We start from the raw sequence: 25,390 nt of genomic DNA, 5'->3' as shown, positions 1-25,390 counted from the left end.
TCAGTCACAACATATTAAAGTGCACACAGAGGCCCCAATCCACCATTTTTCAAAAGCAACCAGGGGACTTAAAATCCTAAGTGACTTGTCCACTTCTGAAAAATGTTACCCTTTAGCTTGAAGGCAGTGGAACTACTAAAAGATTTAAAGTTGATCATATGCTTCCACCTTTGCTGGCTTGAAGCCTTAATACATCCCTCCCTCATTCACTCACTTACATTGCCTTGTCCAATTGAAAACTCTGTGCACTTAGCACAGAGTGTTCCAGGATAACTTTATATGTCCAGCCTCTGAAGTTTTCAGTAACACAATGTATCCATTCATTGAGTGCAGACCTTATGTAGGAGATGAGGTGAGGGTGGTGACTAAGCAAATTGTCTAGATTATGGCGTCTTTCTTCATTTAAAGAAACCTAGGAAATGTTATTAACAAATCTACTCTAAGACTGCGCAGTTAAGCACTCAAGTGGGAAATGTCAATGTTAAAAGTGCTCCTACAATTCTAACTCTGCCCTCTTGTGAATACAGATTATGATAGTCCTTTCTGCATGATAATGTATGTTTTCATATTTGAGAAGTACTTTTTGCCTCTGCAGTGTTGCAAGATGAACAGTGAATGAGGCTACAGGGCTCCATTAGATTCACCTCTCATTTCTAGAAATGACTTTCATTGTCTTTGACTGGCCTACAAAATGTACCGCACAGGAGTAGAAGATTCTGTATGTGCATAAAAGGCTGCAGGAAAAAATGTATAACATTATATTGTGTCTGGGTGAGGAACTGCATGTAGTTGTGCCCTCAAAAATTGTAATCTAGGGCCTGTTCCTGCTCTGTGCCAACCTCCTCCTGAGGACCACTGAGCACTTTTGGATCTCAGTGAAATCACTGGGCACCAGAGAAACCTCCTTATGGGATATGGTATGTAATGCAGACACACAAAGGGGCAGCATTTAAGTTACACATGCATTCCTAAGCAGGAATTTCCTGACATTTGAGTGCTTCACTGCACCACTGGCGTGCAGAAATACTGAGCGTTGCCCTAACTTTGCTCCCACTGAAGTTGGTGGTAAAATTATCTTCTTTTAGGCATTGCCATATGGATGGTCACAAGGCTTAGCTTTTATGTGCCCAGAAAATCACGGTAACGATAATGCAATCCATGAAGCCAAGTTTCCTGCCTAGGCTCCCCGTATGATGAATGGGGCAAGGGGTGCCTTAGATTGTGATCCACAAAAGACAGGTTGCTAGGCGCAGAGCCGCCTAAATTAGCCAATGTGAGATGCTGATGAGGGGTGTGTCACAGGTGCCCTTTTCTCAGGGGGGAGGGGCTTAAGTCCTAGCTCTGCTTAGTGATCCACAAACAGCCCCATGGAGTCAGACAGCTTAGGCACCTCTTGTGGGAATGAGTTAGGTGCCTACTTGCACCATACAAAGACAGCTGGAGGTGGTGGTGGTGGTAATGCTGCTGCCAAACTTACAACTTTTAGCCTAGTGAGTAGAGCACTTGCCTGGGATGTGGGAGACCTAGGTTCCATGCCCCCACCCCCCCTTTCTGCTAGTGGGTGAGAGAGGATTTGACCAGGTGTCTCCCACCTGAGTGCTCTAACCACAGAGCTATGGGGTATTCTGATGTGGGGCCCCATCCATCTCTTCTGTTGAAGCTGTTCCATTGTGGATAGACAGTGAGAGTGATTGGAGCTGGGACCCTGGGGGTCTCACCTCAGCTAACCACTGGGCTGTGGAGTCATTTGCCCCTGCTCTGAGCCCAGTGACAAGATAAGTATTTATGTATAGGGAATGGGACCCAATCCAGTAGGCAGCCTCTGAGCATGCCTGCTAGATCAGGCCCTGCAGGTGACTTAAGTGGCAGAACACCTGTCTTCCCCCAGGCAGGAGATAGGCATCTGAACGCCTGGAGAGAGAGCAGGGCCCAAGTCCAAAGGCAGAAACGGGCACGGAGGGAATTTTTGCCCTGAAATGTAGACACTGCCCGAGTTTAAGCACTTTCAGGGTTTGGTGGGAGCTTTGTGGATCCTAGTGGAGCCAAAACTGGGTGTTTATGCACCTCGGGTACATAGGTCCTCCGCTCCCACAGTATCAGAGCACCTCACAATTTTCAACTTCTTTGTCCTTGCTGGCACTGTGAGGCAGGGAAGTATGATTGTGATCCTCATTTTACTGCTGTGGAACTGAGGCAGAGTGAGAATAAGCAACATGACAAAGGTTACCAAAGAAGCCTGTGACAGAGCATGGAATTGAACCTGCTCTTCTAGGTCCCAGGCTAGCCCCCCAGTCACTGAACATTGAGGTCAATGCTGAGTGCTCTTGAAAATCCCATCTTGTATTTTCTCCATGTAGCCTCTTTAGTAATGCTTTTAACATGATTCTCTAATGGAGACGTGCTAGTAGCAGCAAAACAACACAACACCTCTCTTTAAAGGAGAATTGGCATGCTCCTTAAAATGTAATTAGTTTAAAAACTGTTAGCGATCCCAAATCATGAAGAGAACACGTGTCTGGGGCGAAGTTTACAAATCACTTATAAGCAAAATGCTGCACTTATGCAACACTAAGGATAAAATTTTAATTGCTTATAACTTTAATTGATTTAATTCAGTTGCTGTGGAATAAGAATTGTAATTGCTTATTTTAATTGATTTCATTCAGTTACTATGGTAACCTGCTCCTTTCAGTACATGCATTGTAATAGGATCTTATGGGCTCACAAAATGAGACAATGTGACATACCAGGCTTACAATATGTAACAGGAGGTGTGTGTGTGTGTGTGTGTGTGTGTGTGTGTGTGTTAGGTGAAGTAGTAGCAATGCATGAGGTTAAGTCCGCTTAATATTTTCCATTATGTAGCCTGCAGAGAGGGTGCTTGCTTATGTTAAATAGAAATGTGCTAAAATGTAAGTAGAAAAGAGGTTTTGGGACTAGGGCCTAGTAAGATACCAGTGAAGTGAGACAATTCAGAGGCAAGTTAGAGATAAGTTGGACAGAACCCCAGGTCATGTTGTAAACATGTTTTTGGATATAACAAGTGGTTTAGACAAAATGTGAATGTTTTGGAAGAACGTTATCTGTATTGATAGTTACCAGAATGACATGTACGCAGATGTTAATTAAGATGACATTAATATTAAATAGCCAATAAGAAACTAGTGGTAATAGAAATATAGATATGGTAAAAGGTAGGCTTAATGCTAACTAATTAAGGGGTGTGTTAGCATATTACTCTTTTTGTAATCAATTATAAAAAGAGTAATATGCTAATTTTAGAGTAGTGCACTCCTCTACCATCAAGGTACTGTTAGAGAGAGGATAATATACCCTGCTTTCTCACCCGGGGACAACTCTGCATGCACTATTTCATCTTAGAATGTGTGTATCCCTGCAGGGTATGGTTATGTTATGATGTATGTAGGCTTTAATTATTTAATTTTAAATAAACTCTTTAATTCTCTCACTCATGTCATTCGCCGGCCTACACTAAATTAAATTGTCTCTAACTCTCTTGGAGGCTCCACTCTTAAAGAGTTCAGTTAGGTTCTATTGCTTTATCTTTAAACTTCTAATTGGGAACACATACATTAAGGTTAGAATTACAAGGCTGTGTTTTCATTTGCTCACAAACTTTAACTGATCAAATTGATTTCTATACTTTGCCTCTGGGTTAAGTCAGGGTTTGGGTCCTTTGTTACTTTCTCTTAAGACTGAATGGGAGATTTTTTGGTCAACCATTTTTGAGAATGAAGTTAGTTATGGTAGTCTTACGAGTGTGTTTCCGTCGGCTGGTGGAAGGCCGAGATGGCTGCCAGGTGCACTTTCAGGGAGGCCAGTGCTAAACCCTGGAGCTGCAGGTGGAGCAGATATTCCAGGATTGCCTGAATAGGTGAGCAGCTCGGTGGGATGCCCCAGGACTCCGCCCAACAGGTAAACCATTTCCACTTGGTCCGGTACACAACCTGAGTGGAACGTTTTCTGCTGCCCAGCAGAATCTGTTAGACCTGTGCCGAGCAGGCGCTCTCTCCCTCTGTCAACCACAGAGTCTCCAGGCTGTCAGCTGGAGGGAGTCCAGGTCCAGGTGCAGCAGGTGACCCTGGTCCTGGGAGAGCAGGTTGTAATGCCTCGGGAGCATCACGGGCAGGGCAATCGACAAGGCCAGAAGCATGCTGAACCAATGCTGTCTCGGCCAGGCTGGGGCGATCGGTATCACATCCGCTTTGTCCCTCTTGATTTTCAAGAGGGCTTTGGGCAGTAGCAGAATGGGGAGAAACACATACATGAGGGTCCCCGTCCAGTCTATGAGGAATGCGTCGGAGATGGAGCCCGGCTCTCGACCCCGGAGTGAGCAGAACCTCAAGCACGTCCTGTTCCAGGACGACGCAAACAGGTCCAGTTGGGGAACGCTCCATCTCGGCCTTCCACCAACGCTATCACCTCCGGGTGTAGTGACCAGTCGTAGCAGGGTAGAAATGACCTGCTGAGGCGGTCCATCTCATCTTTCCTGATCCCAGGGAGGTGAGAGGCAGATATATGGAAGTCGTGCCTCACCGCAAAGTCCCAAAGTCGAATGGCCTCCTGGCAAAGGGCCGAGGAGCGCACTTTCCCCTGCCTGTTCATATAGAACATGGCCGCTGTATTGTCTGTGAGGACATGGACCATCCTGCCCCTCAGGAATCTGAGGAACACCCTGCAGGCCAACTGGACTGCCCTGAGCTCCCGGACGTTGATGTGGAGACTCTTTTCCTCCTCCAACCAGAGCCCCTGGGTGCTCAGGTCGGTGCTGATGTGGGCCCCCCACCCCACATTCAAAGCGTCTGTGATTAGGGTGACTGATGGGGCCAGATCCTGGAAAGGAACCCCTCTCGGTACTTCCTCGGGAGTCCTCCACCAGTTCAGGGAGGTGAGGACCTGTGGGGGAACCGTGACCACCCTGTTCAAGGAGTGCCTGGTTGGTGCATACACTGAGGCTAACCACGCCTGGAGCGGCCTGAGTTTGAGGCAAACCAGCCTCACCACATACGTGCAGGTTGCCATGTGCCCCAACAGCTGCAGGCAGTGCCTGGCTGTCATTATGGGGCAACTGTGTAGTTGGGCGATTATCGCGGCCATCGCCTCGAACCGAGGCTGTGGGAGGAAGGCTCTGGCCTGGGTAGCATTCCAGGGTGGCCCCGATGAAATCTATGCTCAGCACCAGGGTGAGCGTGGACTTCTGATCGTTTATGAGCAGCCCCAGTCTGGTGCATGTCGCGCAGGTGAGGGATAGGCTGTTCCGAACATGGGCCCTGGATTTGCTCCGGATCAGCCAGTCGTCCAGGTAGGGGAAGATCTGCACCCCTCTGCAGCGCAAGTGGGCCGCCACCACCGCCATGCACTTCATAAAGACCCTTGGGGCGGACGAGAGGCCAAATGTTGGGGCTGAGAATTGGTAATGGCAGCCAGCTACCATAAACCTGAGGAAGCACCTGTGGCTGGGAAGGATGGAAATGTGGAAATACAAATCCTTTAGGTCGAGGGCGGCATACCAATCTCCTGGATCCAGAGCAGGGATAATGGAGGCTAGGGAGACCATGCGAAACCTGAGACACCTGATAAACTTGTTTAGTCGGCAGAGATCTAATATGGGTCTCAGGCCCCCTTTTGCTTTGGGGATGAGGAAATACCTGGAGTAGAATCCCCTCCCTATTTCCTGAGGAGGGACTGCTTCCACAGCCCCGAGGAGGAGGAGGAAATTCACCTCCTGCAAAAGGAATTGCTTGTGAGAGGGGTCCCTGAAGAGGGACGGGGTGGGGGTGGAGTCCGGGGGGAAAGCCGTAAACTGAAGGGCGTATCACCTGAGAACTATGCCGAGGACCCAGCAGTCTGATGTAATATTCTGCCATTCGGCGTAGTAGGGTCTGAGCCTTTCCACAAACGGGAAATGTGGATCCAAGAGAGAGCTATTGGTGCCACCCTCAGGCGCACCATCAAAATTGTCTCTTTGCGTTGGGCCCCTTGGAGGGCCCTTGCAGGGAAGCCGCGGATGAACCAGAGCAGTCGTGGCATCCAAACCTCCTATTCCTGTCTCAGCCTCTACGGGGCTGAGAGGGTCTGGGCGATGGCCTACGAGGTGGTTGCGCCTGGCGTTGGGGCTGCGGCCGAGACTGGCGCCTCGAGGCCTGGGGGGTGTAAAGTCCCAAAGACCGGAGGATGGCTCTTGAGTCTTTCAGAGCGTGCAGCTTCTTGTCTGTCTTGTCCGAGAATAGGCCTGCCCCATCAAAGGGCAGGTCCTGGATGGATTGCTGCACCTCCTGGGACAGCCCGGATGATTGCAGCCACGAACACCGCCGCATGGCAATCAGAGGCCATAGCTCTGCTGGCGGTGTCTGCAGTGTCACTGGTGGTTTGCAACGCTGCCCCTGCCACCATGACGCCCTCTTCCAGGATCATGGCAAAGTCCACCGCCTGATCCTGGGACAACCCCTCTGCGAACCTCCTCATCGAGTTCCATAGGTTCAGGTTGTAACGACCTAGGAGGGCTTGATGGTTCGCTATCCTCAGCTGTAGAGCCCCAGTGGAATATACTTTGCGGCCGAACAAGTCAAGTTTTTTAGTGTCCTTGTTCTCTGGCGTGGTGCCCGAGTCACCTTGCCTATCTCTTTGGTTGGCCGCATCGACCACCAGGGTCACTGGGGCTGGGTGGGTGTACAAGAATTCAAACCCCTCGGCTGGTACATATTACTTTTTCTCAGTGCCCTTGGAGGTGGGGGCAACTGAGGCAGGGGTTTGCCAGAGAGCGTTGGCCAGTTTGAGGACTCTCTCATGCACTGGTAGGGCCACTCTCGACGGTCCTGATGACCCAGCCACCCCAAAGAGGGGACCTCCTCCTCGGAGAGCTCCTTAAGGTCGATGTTTAAGTTGTTGGCCACCCTCTTAAGGAGCTCTTGGTGGGCCCTGAAGCCAGGGAGGGGCGCTCTGTGATCCCTGGTGGCCGCCTCATCAGGGGAAGAGCAGGAGGATTATGGAAGAAGCCTCACGGAGGGTCCCTCCCCAGGGTCCGATTACTCCTCCGAGGAATGGCCCTTAGCCGATTGGCTAGGTGGGGGGGCACTGGTTGTGCCACTGAAGACGGGACAGATACGGTGCCATCCCATCTGCGCCCCTCATGGGCCCCAGTATGGCCACTGCCAGGGCCCTTGCGGCCACCCCGGTGCCAGCATCGGTGCCAGGTGCAGTGCGTTGTGGTGTGACTTGCCCTTGCAGGACCCGGAGCTGCTGGAACAGTGCCGACGGTGCCTGCGGCTCCTGCTTATCTTCGCCAGGGGCCTGCCTCGCGACGACCCCGATGAGATTGAGGAGTGTCGGTGCCGTCACGAATGGTGCCGATGGGCACGTGCAGCTCGATGAGCTGGAGGAAGACAACCTCCGTCTCGGTGCCGAGGACTTCCGGCGCCGCTTTCCCTTCGGGGACCGGGAGTGGTGCCGCCCATGCTGCCTTGATGCCGAGCCCGACTCTGAGGAATGCGACTGTCAACGTGTCGAGGTGGTCTGTACCGTCGGTGCTGGATCCTTCGGCACCGGGATCCCCGCCAGACTCTGTGGATGCCATGCATGCGAAGGGCTCAGTACCGGGATGCGGGAGCTGCGCACACTGCGAGGCAGACCTGGATCGATGCTACCTCGATCGCGATGCCGCCGCTGCCGTGGACCGTCCCCAGTGCCATGGCGAGGAGGAGCTCGACGACTCGTAGTCGGAGCTATGAGGGGAGCCGGCACGCGCCACCCTCTCTGGCCGTCTGGAGGGAGACTTCGCCCCGATGGGGGTCTCGACCATCCACTGGAGGTACCCAGCGCGGGTTTACCTCGGGACACTGGTCCCTGCGCCCTTGGCTGAGGGGGGGAATGGAGGCGTAGGCAAGGCTATCAAGGCAAGGCGTGTGCCGTGTGGAGCGTCTCTGGCGTCAACTGTCCTTGCAAGGGTACTCCCCCACCCACAGGAGTCGGGGGAGGCTCCCTTCATGGAGATGCAGGCACCAGAGCTAGCTCAATGGGCCGTGGCTGGTGCATCTCCTGGCTTGACCCCGGCCACACAGGTAGTGTGGGGGAGCCCTGGTGCTCAGTGCCCTGGCGTTTCCTTTTCTTGGGCACCGGAGACTGGCGGCGGCGGGTCAACTTCGGTGCCGGGGGAGTGCTCCACACTGAGGAGACACTCGGTGCCGTGGGGGCACGCGCCGATTCAGAGTCCGGGCGTAGCGCCGCCTCCATCAAAATAGTCTTCAGCCAGATATCTCTCTCCTTCTGAGTTCATGGCTTGAAGGCTTTGCAGATCTTACATTTGTCCCGACGATGCTGCTCCCTCAGGCATTTAAGGCAGCGATCGTGGGGGTCGCTTACAGGCAGGGGTTTGCTGCAAGCGGCACAGGATTTAAACCCAGGAGAGCTGGGCATGGCCCAACTCTAAGCCCCTAAGGGCACTTTCTATTCTAAATCTAACTATACTACACTTAACAAATACTTAACACTAACTATTCAACTATTAACAATGATAACAGTCCAAAAGGGGAATGCTGCTTGCTAAAGGCAAGAGGCAAGACGTTCCAGTAACCATCATGGGCAAGTGCCCATCCAAATATTCTGGGGAATGTCCACTGACCTGGGAACCAGGAGACCATGAATTCGGGTCTCACCTCTAAGGATTGCTGTTTTATATTTCAGTGCACTTCATAGCCCTGATTACTGACGAAGATCATATACATCTGCCTTAGAAGGTGGTCAAGTATGCGTGTTCCCTTCTTACAAATAACTTAACAAAGATTGCTGAAGATCACTGCAGACAGAGATTACACAACCAAAGTCTTATTCACGCTGCCTTTCAAACTGAACGTGCAAAATTTATGTACTTCAGTGTGTGCTCAGCCCCTGTAGTGACTGGTCAACATAAAACCTAGCAGTTAGTCCAGTAGCTGAAGGGATAGAGCCACAAAACTATCCACTCTCAAAACTGGTCTGATTATCACCACTGTTGCTGTAAAGTGACCATGATTTACAGTAGAGTTCCTAAGGAGCCGTTATGCTTTCAAAGGTGATGATTGATTTAAAGGTTGAAAGATGAACAGACGGTGGCTAATTATTATAGCACATGGATTAATGTAATTTTACTGGTGGGTAATAGTTATGGCAGAGATCAGCTTTTGAATTTCTTTTGCAAGTTTCCTCAGCTAACTAGACCTGCACTTTTGTATAGCTCTGAATGCTAGGCACTGAGGAAGAGATAGAAACAGTGCTTGAATACAGTGGAAATGAAAATGTAAGATGGATGCTTGGAGTTACAACGATGCACCATGTTCAGAATGAATGAATTAAGAGAAGTGTGAAGGTGGTATCTATTACAAAACAGCAGAAGGAATCCAGTCTTAGATGATTTGGGCGTGTGAAAAGAAGATTGGAAGAATATATGCGCAATGGGGTATTAAATTTAGAAGTGGTGGATAAACAACTGTACAGCCATCACTGTCCTTTTTCAAATCCCTGCCTAACAGCCACCCAAAAGCTGTGCTGCCTATAAAAAACAATAGCTAGGCGGGGGGAGGGGTGCTGCAATCACCACTGAGCACACAGTTCAGTATAATCACATTGTCACCTTGTGGGACTTGGCCTATTTTTTGTACTGTGGCTTGTAATTAAAGAATAAGATCTTTGGGCCTGGCCAGCATTTTCTACACAGTGCCTAGCACAACAGGGCTCTGATCCCTGACTGGGGCCACTAGCTATTTCCACCATACAAGTAAATTATTAGCATTAGTTATATAACAAAAGCTAGAAGCCTTAGCTGAGATCAGTACCCATTGTACTAGGCACTGTACATACACACAAATGATGGTCTGAGCCTAAAACAGCTTTTCAGCTAAACTGCTGAGAGCACAGTGAGGAGAAAGGAAGAAGGAAACTACAGGCTGAGTTCCTGCTTGAGAAACATTTTAAGGATTAGATGGCGAGGAAGAGGTGTTCACCTCTCCAGTGATGGCTGAAGAGCAAGAGATCCCCACCACCAAGCAGTGATAGTTGCAGGAAGAGAGATGTGGGGCTTGTCCTCTCCCTGGCAGTTAGAGGGAAGTGTCATCCCCATGACAGAGGGAAGTGTAGGGCTAGGAGAGCAATGGCCTGTGAAATGCACCAGGCGTTCATATAACAAGCTGACTAAGCAATGTTCTACTGGAGTACAGCAATGAAAACAGTCAGTACTTCCTTAATACTACTGTGATAAGGCACAGCTTTGCAAGTGCAATTCTGAGCCCAGTTCTGGAAAAGTGACTGCTCAGAGAGGATAAACTCCAGCCTGAAGTTTAGCAAGTAAGACAGCCCTGCTCACTCACTGCTTTTCCGAAGTAGAGTTTAGAAATTAGGATATCTGTTTAAGATAAGAGATGATAGGTACTGGAAACAAAGATTTTAATTTTTGTAGGTATCAAAAGGGAGAGCCAGTCATATGCAATAATGCTACCATATTCTGAATCATTTGGTTTAGTCAAATAGACATCTCCAGCAATTCATGCTAGAGCCATCTAAAAATACTGTTCAGATGACTGTCACATACCGCAAATATACAACAGACTGATGGGGAAAAGGAAGCTTATTGTGGAAGTCAATACTGTTAACTGGCAAACTACACTAGAGTGGATATTGTTACAGTGCTGGGAAAAAATGCCCAACTCCATCTAGAACATGTAGTAGTGTCAGTTCCAGGACTTTAAAATTCAGTGGTGTTAATGGAAAACTGATGGCAACTAGAATTAGGTATGTTCATGGAGGATAGGTCCATCACTGGCTATTAGCTGAGATGGCAAAGGACACAACCCCATGCCCTGGGTATCTCTAAGCCTCTGGCTGCTAGAACCTGGACAATAGGGGATGGATTCCTCGATAATTGCTCCCTTTCCATTCATTCCCTCTGAAGCATATGGCATCAGCCACTATCAGACAGAATACTGGGCTAGATGGACCATTGGTCTGACCCTAGAGGGCCATTCTTATGTAACTGAGTGTATAAAGTCTAAAAACATTAAGAGAAGACTGAGCACAGAGTAATTAGCTGGTCTTATTTTCTTTGGCAAAGGAGATGCCAACCGATGACAGGAATTTTCTTAGGGTCAACAGAAAATTTTGCTTAGGGAGTTACGGTTTTTCCCTGTGATTAAAATCAGAATTTAGTTATACAAAAACCACTACAGAGCCATTTTAGAAATCTTTTAAACAATTCTCTATTATGTTACAATTCATGAATTAAAACACGTATAAGTCTAGTTAGCTAGGTTCTTCTTCCTGGAGACCCAAACTATAAAAATCTAGTGTAAAAAGGACAGTAAGTCGTTTTAAATTGTTTAGAAAAGCCCTGAAGTCCATGTAGAAGTGTTTCAGACCAAGCTAATGTTTCAGTATGTAGAACAACTGATTACTGTAATCTAAGACTTCTCAGTAAAGTTGATTCACACACACAGAAATACAACTGCTTTATTTTTATTCTGAATTGAAGCAAAACAGTAAGTTTAATCACCATTAATAGAGATCAGGTTCAGAAAATATCTTGTTGGATGTTGAGGCTTGCTGTAGAAAAAGCACGTCTTCAATAGAAAGCATTTGTATTATTCAGAATACACAATAAATTAATATCCACATGCAAGCTACCTACAGAAAGCTACATACACAATGTAAAAAAATACAGTACTTTTCTGCTCATTTAAAGTTTTAAAATTTTTCTGTACATTTTTAAAATTTACATTTTTTTTATACATTTTGTAAACTTGTGTATAAGTTTATATAACTGAAAGCATATAATATTTAGGAACTTACAACACACCATTCACATCTGCACATCGTACTAGAAAGATGTTTACTTCTACAAACAATCAATGTTAACTTGTTATTTTTTTGCCCCTTCATTTCTACCTTGGCACTATCACACAAATACAGTTATTCTACAGAATGAATTTCCTCATTTGCTAGCTGTCCATACTCTGGAGTGAAATGCAATCATACTAATCTGTGTGCTTTAACAAAAATGCAAAAAAATTACCAAGTTTCTGCCATTCTATCAACCGCTTTATTGACTTCACATTTACCTGACATTTCTGAATAAATACCAACTCTTCTTGTACTAACAGCTTTCACATAAGCATGCAAACCAGTCTGATTATGATTTAGTCATTTGACAGTGAAAGAATACTGAAATCAGCTACAAGGGTTAAATATTTAAAGGAATGCAGACTTATCAAATTTAACATTAATACTTCTAGTCTAATAGTATGAATTGACATGTTCACACTAGAATTTTAAACATTGAAGTTCATATGAACTTCAGCATAAGCTTATCTGTATTGGTTTAAAATGAAAATGCTAAAATAAACCCTGACACATACATACTTGACTATCATTCATATGAATGGGTTTAAAGGTCTATATTCCTCCCAAAATAGATCATGCATACTCTCCTGATTAAACAAGGATTCCTGAAGTTTAAAAAGCAAAGCTTTTAAAATCCTTAGAGTACATCTTTAAAATATATAATTTTGGTTAAAATCGTTCCTGCCCCAAAAGAAACGAGTACAATAGAGCACATACAACCTCTTTTCTTGGAAGATTGTGTGCGTACTGTAAAGCAGTTTTACCATTTGAAATAGTAGCCCATTATGCTGTTAGACCTGATTCAGCAAGGAACTTGACCACATGCATCATTTTACTCACAAGAGCAGTCCACTTCAACAGGACTATGGCTGTGTTTAAGTATTTTGCTGAATTGGGACCTAAATGGCTGTTTAAATCACAATTATAAAAAAAGGCAGGCATTATAAGCACTTAGGTATTCCATGGCAACTCTTGCCTGGATACTACCTACTCATTTATTATTGCCAAGAAAGCCTATGGTACATTTAAAAACTGTACGTTAGTGCAATCAAATTGCTAAGACTGACAGTTGAGAGCTTGCCACTTAGATTTAGGTTTGAGATCAAAGAAGAAGTTGCCTTCTAGATCACTAGGAGAACTGCTAAGACTTTCTTCTCCACAGCTCATGTCTTCACAGGAGTCTTCACTAAAACAGAAGGGAAGAGTTATTTGTAATTTACTCAAGTTTTCTGATCCTACATTTTTTTTTATGAACTATTTTGTTCCTATAAAAGTATTGAGTTCCTGTGGATTATCAGGTGTCAATGAAATTCAAAAGCTCTTCGTGTTTCTAGTTCTACAAAATTTCTAATACTTCATTCCACTGCAAAGAGACTTCAAAAATATTAGAAAAAGGTTGTATTACTAGTTACTGTGCTCCCAATACTTAAATCACAGTGTATTACCAAGGGTTGGACCTATTTTTTAATCCACCAGCATGACTATGCTATCACTTACTATTAACTAAGACAAACAGGCACCGTACAGCTTATCACTACATTTGTACTGTTGTGAAAGGGCAGCGCTGCTAGCCTAAGTTTTGGTATGGACAACCATCCAGGTTACTAAAGGTTTAATACTACTGCCATTTAAGTCAACAGGTGTAGGATCCGAGAGCTCTGCAAAGAATTCACCCAGTTAGTGACATTGCTCTGAGGAGCTGGTAGAATGGGGCCCAGGTGAGGCCATCCCTCACGCAAGCAACCACATGGACTCAGAAGTGTGCAGGGGAACCCCCCACCCAAATTCTGGAGGCACTAGGATGCAAAACTGCTCCAGAGACTCCAACCTGTAGGAGCATCTGCAGAAGCAGCCAAACCAGGGACCATCACACATTCAGAGACCTTTCTACAGTTTGGACTAGACTTCCTCAACGGTCTCAAGTTGCAGGACGGGAGGTCTAGGTTGGACATTAGGAAAAAGTTTTTTACTAGGAGGGTGGTGAAGCACTGGAAAGGGTTACCTAGGGAGGTGGTGGAATCTCCATCCTTAGAGGTTTTTAAGCTGAGGCTTGACAAAGCCCTGGTTGGGATGATATAGCTGAGGTTAGTCCTGCTTTGAGCAGGGGGTTGGACTAGATGACCTCCTGAGGTCCCCTCCAACTCTAATATTCTATGATTCTGTGATTCCTCTACCGTGTGCTGATTGGCTGTATGCTCCAACGCTGTCCCTTCCTCTCCCTCAGTCTCTTCACCTCAGTTTTACTCCACATCTACCCCTCTTATTCCTTGGCCTGCTCCCCTCCATGTCCTCTTTTCTTTCCATTTTGCTTATCCCCTTTTAACTAAACACACCCCAAAAATTGTGGAACAGGTTTGGAACAAAGTTGCTGTGTAACAGCTCAACATTATTGTTCCCTGTGTTATATCTTTCCCCACATGCTGTAGCTGTCTTGTCAATTTAGATTGTAAGTTCTTCAGAGCAGGGACTGTGTGCTACTGTGTTGCACAATGGTGCTTCTTACAAACATGATTAAAATGAAATAGAAATTGTCTTCTCATGAAGGAAGATTACACATTGTTTATAAATATGTAATAGGAAAATTATTTTTCAATGTTTTGATAAAGGAAAAGCTATATCAAAGGTAGTTTTGACAGACAAGCTACTTGTAAACATGTTTAAGCTTCCTTGTGATAATGCTGTATCTCCTCACCTCAGCTATTTTCTTCAGATTTTGTTTGGGGATACCAACCTGCCATCTCCTAAATCTGCTTTCCTTCACCTTCTCTTAAATCTGACATTTGTTTCACAAACTCATTAACTTAACATTTGAGACTGTTGAAACAAAAAATTAACATGGACTAAAGTGACCAAAAAAAGCCAACAATAAAACTACTTTTTTATGGCACATTTAGCTAGTAGTCCTTAAATTACATTTCTGGGAGCTGCTAGGTCAGAGCATGCCACATGACCTCAACTGCTTGGGAAACTGAGGTGATTTTCTAGTTACCCAAGCAATATATAGTTTGAGATTTAAGTCAGTTTGGACTGCAACCAGAAAGACCACAGTTCCTTAAACTGTTCATGCAAATAAGAACTACTGAATCAAATCTATTTCTATGACTGAAGTATCACCACAAAGCTTCCAGAAAATATCAAATCAGTGAAACCCACCATCCTAGGAATGTTACTTACCTCTCACTTTCATTGAAACATCCAACCTCCGGTATAGTTGGCAACTCAGGAACACTGTAGTAACTGTTTTGTAGATTCTGGGCTGTACGTCTTGAAACAATCCAAACTAACTTCTTATGATCTGGTTTGCAACATTCAGGAGAAGAATAATCTGCTAGGCATTTTGAAACCAACTCTCTCCAGTAGAGTAAGTCACTATCACTTATCTTAAAAAGAAAAAAAGTGAGAAAAATATCTAATTAGTTATATTACAGACAGTCTAGAATAAGGCCTCCATATCCTTACAAACATGTTGGCATGTAAGTCAAGTGATATGCCAGTGAAGTAATTGACCAGAAAGTAACACTGTCTTTTTCATTTTTGAAGGCTTGGCACTCCATTATGCTGGAAGTGTAAATGCAAACTGTCAAATACTCACCACTCACGTAGAGCTTTTCAAGTAGTGTGTGTATGTTTATGCTGTAACCCTTATCCAATTACACCAGCAAAGTGGGCACAATTAGAAAGGACCCCTTTAAAATGTTCTATGGTGCCTAGCAATTCCCTCTCTTATAAAACGAGGGATCACAGTAGAACTTTTAGAATGTCATACCTCAGAAAGGTAAGTGCAGCTTTATGAGTACCTACAATAGGTGCTTCCCCCTTATTTAAAGGAATTATTTATATCATAGATCTAATTGATGTGACTGCAAAAATGTTAGTGTGGTGGCTTCAAAGTATCACTTGACAGCAGTCTCAGACTTATATCTTATGTTAATGTGTATAACGGGGTGGGTCAAACAGACAACTGAAATGACTACTAGCCATACTGTTACGGAAATAACCAAACAGTGTGAAGATTACTTTAACAAAAGCAACTACACAATCAGTTTATAAAATGCTAAAGAACCAAAACCTCTCTTCAGCTTTAAAATCTTTAAAGCCAAAAGTCTTGGTCACTATCTACACTAACAGATAGATAGCAGCCATAGTTTGCAAGTGAGAACTGACTCATGACTGCTGCCGCCTGCTGCTGGTTGTAAGATTGTCTGACCCCATTTCTGTAGAAACGGGGGTTTAAAAGGTAAATAAAAGGTAATTTGCGTTTGCCCCTCTGAAATGCTCCTACTGATGAAACAGTGTTGAAAAAAGCTTCTAGTAGATAACTACTGAAAGTCAAGCTCATTTTGCACATTTCAGCTGACGCCTGCTGAGCTACACAAAGGCAAGTTTCAAAGTACTAGGAGCTTTTTTTTTTTTTTTTTATATAAACTGGAAGGCTGTAGTATTTCAAACAGAACACAAAACATCTTTAAAATATATCAATCTCCTACATTTTTGGATAAGTCATGATTTCAGGAGGGCAAACTGGCAATTCCAAACTGCTTTATTCCAAATACAGTCTGATTCTTCACTAGAACAATCAGATTCTTCAAGAAAACACAGACTGACCTTATTACCCAATCATATCACTTCACGTGAAATAAGGGGTACTAACGTGGACAATTTTAAAATTTTCTAGTTCATCTCTATTAGCATGGGCTAAGACAATCTTGTGTAATATAGTGTGAAGATGACAGTTCAAATAAAGTTCATGTTGCCTTTAATTTAAAGACAGGTTTAAGCAAATGAGCCAATTAGTCTCTGCCTCATAACACACGCAATGCATGCCAGTATAATTCAAGATTTTTGCAAAGTAACAAGCAGTAGAATTATCTGTTATACTATTTAATGTGTATTAAGAACATTAAAAGTGATGAACAGTATCAAGGATTTTATGAAGAATATCAGACAAAACTATTCAGATCTAGGAAACATGAAATAATTCCTCCAGGGCTGGGAACACAACATCATTTCAGGTTAAATAAATCCGGATAGGTTCACTTGTTGTAAAGTCTTGGTTTTATTGTACACTTAAAGTTAGGACAAAGACACTGAGCCTTACTAGTTTCATTAATGCTTTTAAGTCAAGAGCTTTTACTTATATTTATATTAAACAACTTTTGTATAACAAGAAAAGTCAAGAGATACATTTACACAGACCATGTTTTAAGAGTCATGTGTAAGCCCCTTTGCATATATGAAGCAGTATGATGGGAGTTTCCTAGGATCCACATATCCAAGTAGACTGGATAAGATGAATTTAACAGGTTCTTAACCATGTAAGCATCCAGTATGAGCCTGCTATCGGGCTGCTTCTTGGTAAAGAAGAGAGCGAAAAGTGTACCCATATAATTTTGTCTTAGTGGTCTGGTATGTTTTACACATACAAGCTTCCTTGAGACATGGTACTGGGATTTGCTTATGCACGAGATCTTCTGGGAGTCAAAGTTGCATAGCAACCATCCACATTATTTAGGTTGTGAAGGCACCTGACCTTCAGCCAGATGCTTCAATACCTCAAGATGCCCAAGGGAAGGGTGGTGGTATCACCCAACATCTTAAAGTCTTACTGTGTTTCTTAGACTGTGTTCAGGATAGCCCTGGTTGGGAAAAGCCAACAGTTAAATAAGCCATTTAAATAGTTTACCTTTGAATGCTTTTGAACATGCAGAACAATTTCAAACAGCTCAATGGATTTCAAAGTCTGAACTTCCAGAGTGAGAAGACACAAGGCCAATATGGATGGCTGGAAGTACAAAAAAACAAACAAACCCTCAACATACACAAATCAAAATCAAATTATGAATTACTAGGCAAAAAAAATTACATACTTTTGCTTTAGAAAAGACTAATCGGCAGTTGCAAGCTTTCAACTGTGCTTCCAATTTGTCAAGGTTCAGTACTTCTTTCCTGCAAATAAAAGAAAAACAAATTTGTACTCACTAAAACTAAGGTACAAAGATGGCTATTTTTAAGCTAGTGTCAGAATTAGATTTAATGAGACTGCTAAAGAGAGGAAAAGGGTCTTACAAACATGACAGAGCATTGCAGATATGGTATATGATATAACTACACTTACTTTTCTGAGGTATGACAGAGTACAATAGTATGGTACAAGTGCAAAAAGGTTAAGGCAGTAGTAGCTTTAAATTCAAAGTGCAGTTTTTCCGAAATTATTTTTTCCATCCGTTTCAAGTCGGAAACAGTGCATTTACATTGGCTAATCCGGATGACATCATGAATGGACGGAATATTGCATTCCTTTTCAGTGACTTGAGCAGCCAGTTGAAAACAACAGACTCCAATGCAAGATAAATGCTTAGGTTTCACCTGAAAGAAAAAGATAATGTATCAATTGTTACACTAGTGACAACCTAGTCACACACATTATTATGGAGGTACCATGTTTAAAAGCCACACAACCTTTATTAGCATGTAGTTTCACGTTTTAGGCTGCAAACTTTTCTTTTGTCACTTATCTTTGTACAACACCCAGCACAACAAGGATTCAGCCTGGTTGAGACGTCTAGGCACTACTACAGTATAAACATTAAGTAAAAGATTTAGATTTCATTTACTGGTACATGATACCTTTCTAAGCCACATCTTATATATAAAATGCACTTTGTCATGGAAATTTCACTAGAAAGGTACCAGCAAAGTGCTGTGAGTATAACAAAAAATATACAGTGCTAGGAGAAAAAAAATGCCCATTAGTGCAAATTCTGCAGTGCACAACTTCCAGAGGGGGGAAAACCAATTCTGTAGCTGAGCAACCTCTACTAAGCATACTCTGGCAATGCACTCGTGAAGCAGTTCCACTGGATTATACATGAACAGTGCTCCACATAGACTGGCCTTAGTTATACACAGTCCTCAATACTCTATTAGTTTGCAAAATATTGTGACTCGTCTTTGTCTCCATTTTTTATATTTGATGATCACTATAGGCTTTAAGAGCAAGAACTTGAACCATATTTTTGTTTACCTATGTAGAGTGCCATGCAAAGTTATACTATATATGATCGTCACTCACAGTCTTATCTGTCATGATATGACTTGCCCAGTTCTGAACTAGAAAGTAGGAACTATCACAGGATATTGTTAACATGTACTACAGGAGACATGTACTACAATTGTTTACTATTAAAGAATCTTGATTGTTTTTCACCTTAGTTCAAAGCAAACTTCCTGAATGTAAAACTAAACAGGAATTGTGCATATTCAACACAAGGATCTTCGCCACTCAAGATACCTTCATAAGAGCCAAGAATCTGTCCAGAATGTTGACAGCCAAGACAAATGTTTCAGTTGTAAATCCAAAAAAATTGGTCAGACTCCAGAGATCTTCAACCTTGGCATTCCTTAGTCTTGGACATATAGTGTTTTCGTTCTGCAATGAAATGAGTGAAATCAGCATTTACCAATGCTACATCATGCAAGATCATCGGATCTTAGAAGTAGGCCAGTAGATGGCAAAAAAAAATCTTTAAAAAGATCTACGAGGTGAAAACAGTGGATTATTTAATTTACCAAACCAAGGGTGAGTTACCCTAGAGAGCCTGACAACAAATCCAAGATGTTTGGACTAAGGCCACACCATCTCAATCAATTTAGTGCAATATCCACATTTATAATATACATTTGTTTTTAAGAGACAATTGACACCAAAATATCTATAAACAGAACAAGTCCTGATCTTGGGGTGTGGGCAATGGGAAATGTCCTATATTAAATGAGTCCCTTCTACTCTCCACCAGAATTCAAACATAAACCCATTACGAGCTCTGCTAGTATTGAGGGACTGCTGCAGCTACGATTTGTAGGCATGTAGATAGGAGCAACTGCTCCAGAAGACTGGAGCGACTTGTGGGATTACACAGTTTACCTATCAAAATTCCTCTTTACAGTGTCCAGTTAAAACATTCCATATTCAGCTCTAGTTCAGAAAAGCTCATTGGGTCAGTTCTACAGAGATAATTACAATACTAAATTAAATGAGATGACAATGCACACTTCTTTGGTTAAATGTACAGAAGCCCACTTCCCTTAATTACCCCTCTCCATTGCCCAGTTTGTCAAATACCTCGGGCTTGTACACACTTATGTAGGTATAATTTATGTCACTCAGGGGAGTGAAAAAAGCCATCGCCTCCCCCCTGGACCTAAGCACCTGTGTGTGCAGCGCTCTGTTGGATGGAGAGCTTCTCCCACTGACATAGCTACCGCCACTTGCAGAGGTGGATTTATTATGCTGATGGGAGAGATCTCTCCTGTTGGCATACAGCATCTGCACTAGCAGTGCTGCTGCACCACTGTAGTGATTCTCGTGTAGATTAGGCCCTCAAATAGTTTACAACCCCAAGAAATGTTTGTTGTTTGTACAATGTTTTTAAGACAAACATGACAAGCATATTTTATTAAAATCTAAAAATCCAACCATATTTTCTATACATGAAGGCACACAATCAAAATAGAAACATTAATACATTAAAATAAGTTTCTTTACTTAAGCTATTAACTTCATATTGAAGTCAGAGAGGCTTTGAACCAGCTAAGCGGAGTTCAGACAGAGCCTGACTGACTTCAACGGGAGCTTGCCCAGACACAGCTGTTTGATTAGGGCATAAGGTTCCAACTCAGGAAAGTATCCTTACTCAGGGCAGCACTTAAGCATCTGCTTAAATCTGAAGTGCTTCCCTAAATTGGGGCCTGGTCTACACTGGCCGCGGATTTTGGCGGCAGTTGACGGGAGATACGCAAGCTACGTAGATTAACTTACATAGCTCCCATCAACTTCCTAACGTTTACTTACCGCAGCGTCTCCACTGCGCTGCGCCGACGGGAAATGCCCTCCCGTCAACGCAGAGCTACGCTTCTTGCCGGGGTGGATTTGCAGTCGACTTCCAGGTTCGATTGAGTGAGTCTTCACTGCCCCTCAATCGAACCCGCAAAATCAATCCTGCGGTGCCGCCAGCAGTGTAAACATAGCCTGAGATTATTAAAGATGAAAATTTGTGAAGTCGAGTTTGTTTTTCACTGCTTATCTTCATATATTTCCTTTGTTTTGACAAAGAAAATACGCTATTATGTTTCACTTTCATTTGTAGTCAGTTTTACATTCCGGTTTTCATGCATTAATGCAGCTGCAGGGAAATAGTAAAAGTGGAACCAATAGAGACTCTTTCAATGTGAAATAAAAATGCTATATTTAATGTACAATGAATATTTCAAATGCATTATTAACTCCTTATTTTTTTAATTAGTTCTTCTATTAATGAAAATATCTAGTCGATTTAAATGTTGGAATTTAAAGACAGTTCATGGCACACAATATATGCATTTTAATTAAAATAGCTCCACAAAAACAAAAGATGTTTATATAGAAGAGAGTGATAATGGGATTTTTAAGACAAGTGTTTCTACTGGTATTCAGTTTCCTACAAGTTTCTATAAAACATAAATTGTGTATTAAATTTGAACTAACTGTTGCCTTTACTATATAGTTTCATGTACTGCAATTCCCTACAGTAAAACTACAATAGAGCTTTTGATATTTATACAGTTAGTTCTGATTGCCATGGATCACACTCATGAATAATTAACTCTTCCACTCTAGGACCAAAGTTCTCCTCCTGCTTCTCACCTCTGCAGTACACTCAATCAGGCTGAGCCCCTTCTCCCGAGGCTGAAACTTCCATTCTTGCTCCAATTGCAGTTTTAACTGTTTGAAGAGTCTGAAAATTTCATTGCTCATTTGTTCTTCAGCTCCCAAATCCTTCATCTTAATAGAAAAAACAAATCTCAATATTTGGTAGTTTGCCATTGAATGAAAATGGGAGACAGGCTCTACAGACTCCAATATCAGTATGAAACATATCTAGAGCAACTTTAGAAACACTTATTTCCCTTGTCTTGCCAATGAAACATCATCTTTATCCCTGAGAAAAAGCATGGGTCAGTGTACTTAGTCCTACCCTTCTAAGGGGAAAGGAAACTGGGATGAACTAGGAGAGGATGGTGATATATGCTTCACACCCAGAAGATTAGAAAAGAGAAAGAGAAAGAGAAAGGAGTCCTCTCCTGTGACTGTGGGTGGGTTTGGCGCTTGTTGCTGGGTATGGGGTGTTGTCTCCTACACAGACCAAGGGAAAGCTCTGGTCTGATTGTTACTGAAGAAAACAGTAACAGGGAGGTTCAGCAGCAAACGTTCATGCCTTACAGAAATGAATCACGCTGGGTTTTGATGTGGTTGGAGGAGACACATAGTAGCTTCTGGCCACTCTTTACCCAAAACATCTCAAAGTTGAATTTTTGCCAGACTCTTCCCCCTTCTAATTTAGGTATGTTTTAAAAGTCACTGGATTTTTTTTTTTTTTTTTTTGGGGGGGGGGGGGGGGAGAAAGGAATCCTCCACTAGGGATAGAAGAGATGGGGTTCTTTATACATTTCAATCACCAGCCACCCGCCATCATCGCTGGTGCGCAGGAGGTTCTTTGTTCAGTAAGGCTGAAACTTAGCCCAAGGAGAGCGGGGCAGGGAGAGACAAACAGAACAAAGGGGCGCCGCTCGGCAGCTGTGGGGCAGATACACAGACCCCGGCCGGCCGCACAGTGCCCCGCACAAAGGGGGCCCAGCCTGGCGGGGATCACACAAGGATGCCCCCCGCTCTCTCACACGCAATATAACCAGGGACGGGGAGGGGGCGCAGCACAAAGAGCCGGGACCCAGCTGAGAGAGAGGAGAAGAGAACTGCCCCCCGCTTCCCGAACACAGCAAGTCCCCCGCTCCCAGCCCTCCCCCAAAGACCAACACCTCCCCCCACCGGGGCCAGCGGCTCCCCCCTCCCCTCCGGGGCCAGCGGCTCCCCGCCGTCACTCCCCGCCCACCCCGCTGCCCCCCCACCCTCCTGAGTCCGCTGTCCGAGGCGGGTCCCTACCGCTCAGCAGCGCGGTCCCCTCCTGCCGGAGAAGCGGGGCCGGGGCCGGGCTGAAGCGGAGATCGGGGCGGGGGCGATTCCAGCCTCTTGTCACCGCGGAGTCGCGCAGCGGCCCCGATCCCAGCCCCGCATCCAGGCGGCACCGTCACCAGCGAGCGGCCTGCGCACCCCCGGCCCCCCCACCCTCCCTCCCTCCCTCCCTCACTGCACGGGCAGCAGCAGCAGCAGCACCATCCCCGCCGCCGCCTTCCCCCCCCGGGCGCCGAGCGAGGGGCAGCTAAGCCCACAGCAAAATGGAGGAGGCTCGGCTGTCGCCAGCGACTCCCCCCCTCCCTCTCTCACCCCACCGCTCAGCCCCGTCACGTGACCCGCCGTGGTCCCACCCCTTTGTTTTTGTTTCTCCGGAGCAGCAGACGGCCCCGGGCGGAGGGATCTAAGGCAGTTCCGGCTGGCGAGATGTCGGAGAAGGGAGGGGGTGGTTAAAGAGTCCCGCTGGGGAGTCGTAGACAAAGACGCCGAGAAGGGCAGCCACTGTGCTGGTTTAGGTTACCAGCTGTCCCTAGCCAGCGCCCGGGTGCAAGCCACCCCCACCCTGGCAGGGAGCTTTCTCCGCGTATTTACCAAGGTGGGGACGCGGAAGGAGACGGAAACTAGGGAAAATCACTCCTTTAAAGGGAACCGAGATTTTTTCTGTTTTGAAAAGTCCGCCCAAACTGTTCTGCGCGCTGATTGGTCCATAAATACTGATCGCTGATTGGACAGAGCCTGCCCTCCCTTCCCGATGCCGCTGCTGCTGTTGCTGTTGTTGTTCCTACTCTGGGATTGGTCGTCGGTGACGACATCTCTCTATGATTGGCTACCCGGGACATACCCGGACACACCTCCAACTCCAGGCCTTAGCTACGGCTGCGCGCGGCTGGGGGCCGGGGATGCGCTGCGCTTTGGAGAAAACTAAATTCGGCTCCTGGGGGGGAGGAAATGATGTGCCCGCTGGCATCGGTCCCCTGTCACTGCGGGGCCCGATTCTGCTTCCCGCGGGGGCACTGGCTGTCGTGCCATTGGCTTCAATGGGCCTGATCCTGTCCAGGGGCCTGCTTCCACTGAACTGCTGGGGCCTGACCCTGACAGGTGCGGAGTGACCCCCGCTCCCTCCTTGGCAGGATCGGGCCCAATTGGGCAGGTTCCTACTGGTGCAGCTGAGGGACATGGAGCCATCAGTGGCCAGAGGGCAGCTCCCAGCCTTGCACCACAGCCATGCCCCAAACCACAGAGACCAGGCTACCCTACACAGCACAGCTCTGCTGCCACACATGCCCCAGTGCCATCCCCCTCTCCCCCGGCCCCGGTGCAGCCATGGCCTGCCACCACTGCCCCATGGTGTATGCAGAGCTATGCCAACAACGCCCCCATTGTGGGCACTGCTATGCCAGCAGGAGGGTGCCCTCGTCACATAGCTAACCTGGTTGGGGGAGATGGTGTTACTGTACGAACAGGAAAAACTTATGTTGGCATAAACTTCCTCTGCACTGGGAGGATCTGATGGAATAGCTATAGTGGTAAAACATTTGTAGTGTAGACAAGGCCTGAGTGTCACAGGAGTCACTGTCACCCACTCCTACATGCACACCTGTTAAGGTAAAGTCAGATACAGCACCCACATTTCCCCCCAAATAATGTTACAGGGCAGCACCATTAACCCACAATGCTTGGGGAACCTAACCTGCTCTCCACCGAAACATCTCGCCTTCTCAATGTGGCTGCAGGGCACGTATGCCTCATCCACCTGTGTTTTGGACATGGTTCAGTAACACCAACCCCAGTGTTAAAAAAATCATGATGAGACTGGTTTAAAAATAACTTATTTGTATTTGAGTGTTGGAGCCTTAGGGTTTGTGTTTTCAAGATTTTCTGTGCAACTGCAAGGGCTGGAAACTTATTTTTTTTTAATGAAAGTGGAAATTCTCGTAGTCACATAAATTTAGGAGCTGGGGCTTTAAGACAAACCTAATATCATGAGAGTTGGCATCACTTGCGGTTGCATTTATGCACCTTTCCATATCATGGTATTTACAGGCCTGGCCCAACATTTCAGCTTATAACGTTCTTGTATTACACTTCAGGGACGAGGTGGCAGAGGGATGACAATGAGAAAATATTAGCAAACAGAAAGAAAATGATCTTAACCAATTATTACACCTATGGTCGCGTTTATGAAGTTTGCCAGGCTGAGAAAACAAAGCCCTCTGCTCCACAAGAAAGCTGCACTGCAAACTTCCCCATATTGCTCTGCAAATGTGTTTGTCTAGGTACTTTATAGTCCTCATTTTACTGTGGTAATTGAGCACTCATGGGTTTATCCTCACAGCAGTCCTGCAAGGTGGGATATGTGGAATGACAACTGACTATATTGTAACTAGGGCCAGTATTTTAAGGATTAAACCCAATTTCAACCTCTAAAAATCTAAAGCGATCCCACTTCTAATGATCAGCCTCTTCTAAGGGCAGTGCTTATTGTTAGTTACATTGACTTCA

General features: G+C 45.1%; 1 protein-coding gene and 1 long non-coding RNA gene across 2 annotated transcripts; one reads left to right on the top strand and one right to left on the bottom strand.

Annotated features, from left to right (window-relative positions):
* Positions 1-11,479: 11,479 nt before the first annotated feature.
* CCNG2 (cyclin G2) lies at positions 11,480-23,032 on the bottom strand. The gene is made up of 8 exons (XM_067557070.1): positions 22,859-23,032; positions 21,566-21,703; positions 19,175-19,312; positions 17,999-18,249; positions 17,751-17,829; positions 17,567-17,665; positions 15,058-15,263; positions 11,480-13,069 (listed from the first exon to the last, which is right to left on the bottom strand). The coding sequence occupies exons 2-8, from the start codon at positions 21,701-21,703 to the stop codon at positions 12,940-12,942; spliced, it is 1,041 nt and encodes a 346-aa protein (XP_067413171.1). The 5' UTR covers positions 22,859-23,032; the 3' UTR covers positions 11,480-12,939.
* Positions 23,033-23,828: 796 nt separating this feature from the next.
* LOC137159183 (uncharacterized) lies at positions 23,829-25,032 on the top strand. The gene is made up of 2 exons (XR_010921571.1): positions 23,829-23,986; positions 24,979-25,032. It is a non-coding gene; the product is annotated as an uncharacterized lncRNA (long non-coding RNA).
* Positions 25,033-25,390: the final 358 nt, after the last annotated feature.

This window comes from Emydura macquarii, unplaced genomic scaffold (genome assembly GCF_026122565.2).
Source record: "Emydura macquarii macquarii isolate MOO-44397 ecotype Brisbane River unplaced genomic scaffold, CSIRO-AGI_Emac_v2 contig_1790, whole genome shotgun sequence".
NCBI classification, from domain to species: Eukaryota; Metazoa; Chordata; order Testudines; family Chelidae; genus Emydura; species Emydura macquarii.
The sequence above is the reverse complement of the archived record's forward strand: the minus strand, read 5'-3'. Positions and strand labels throughout refer to the sequence as shown.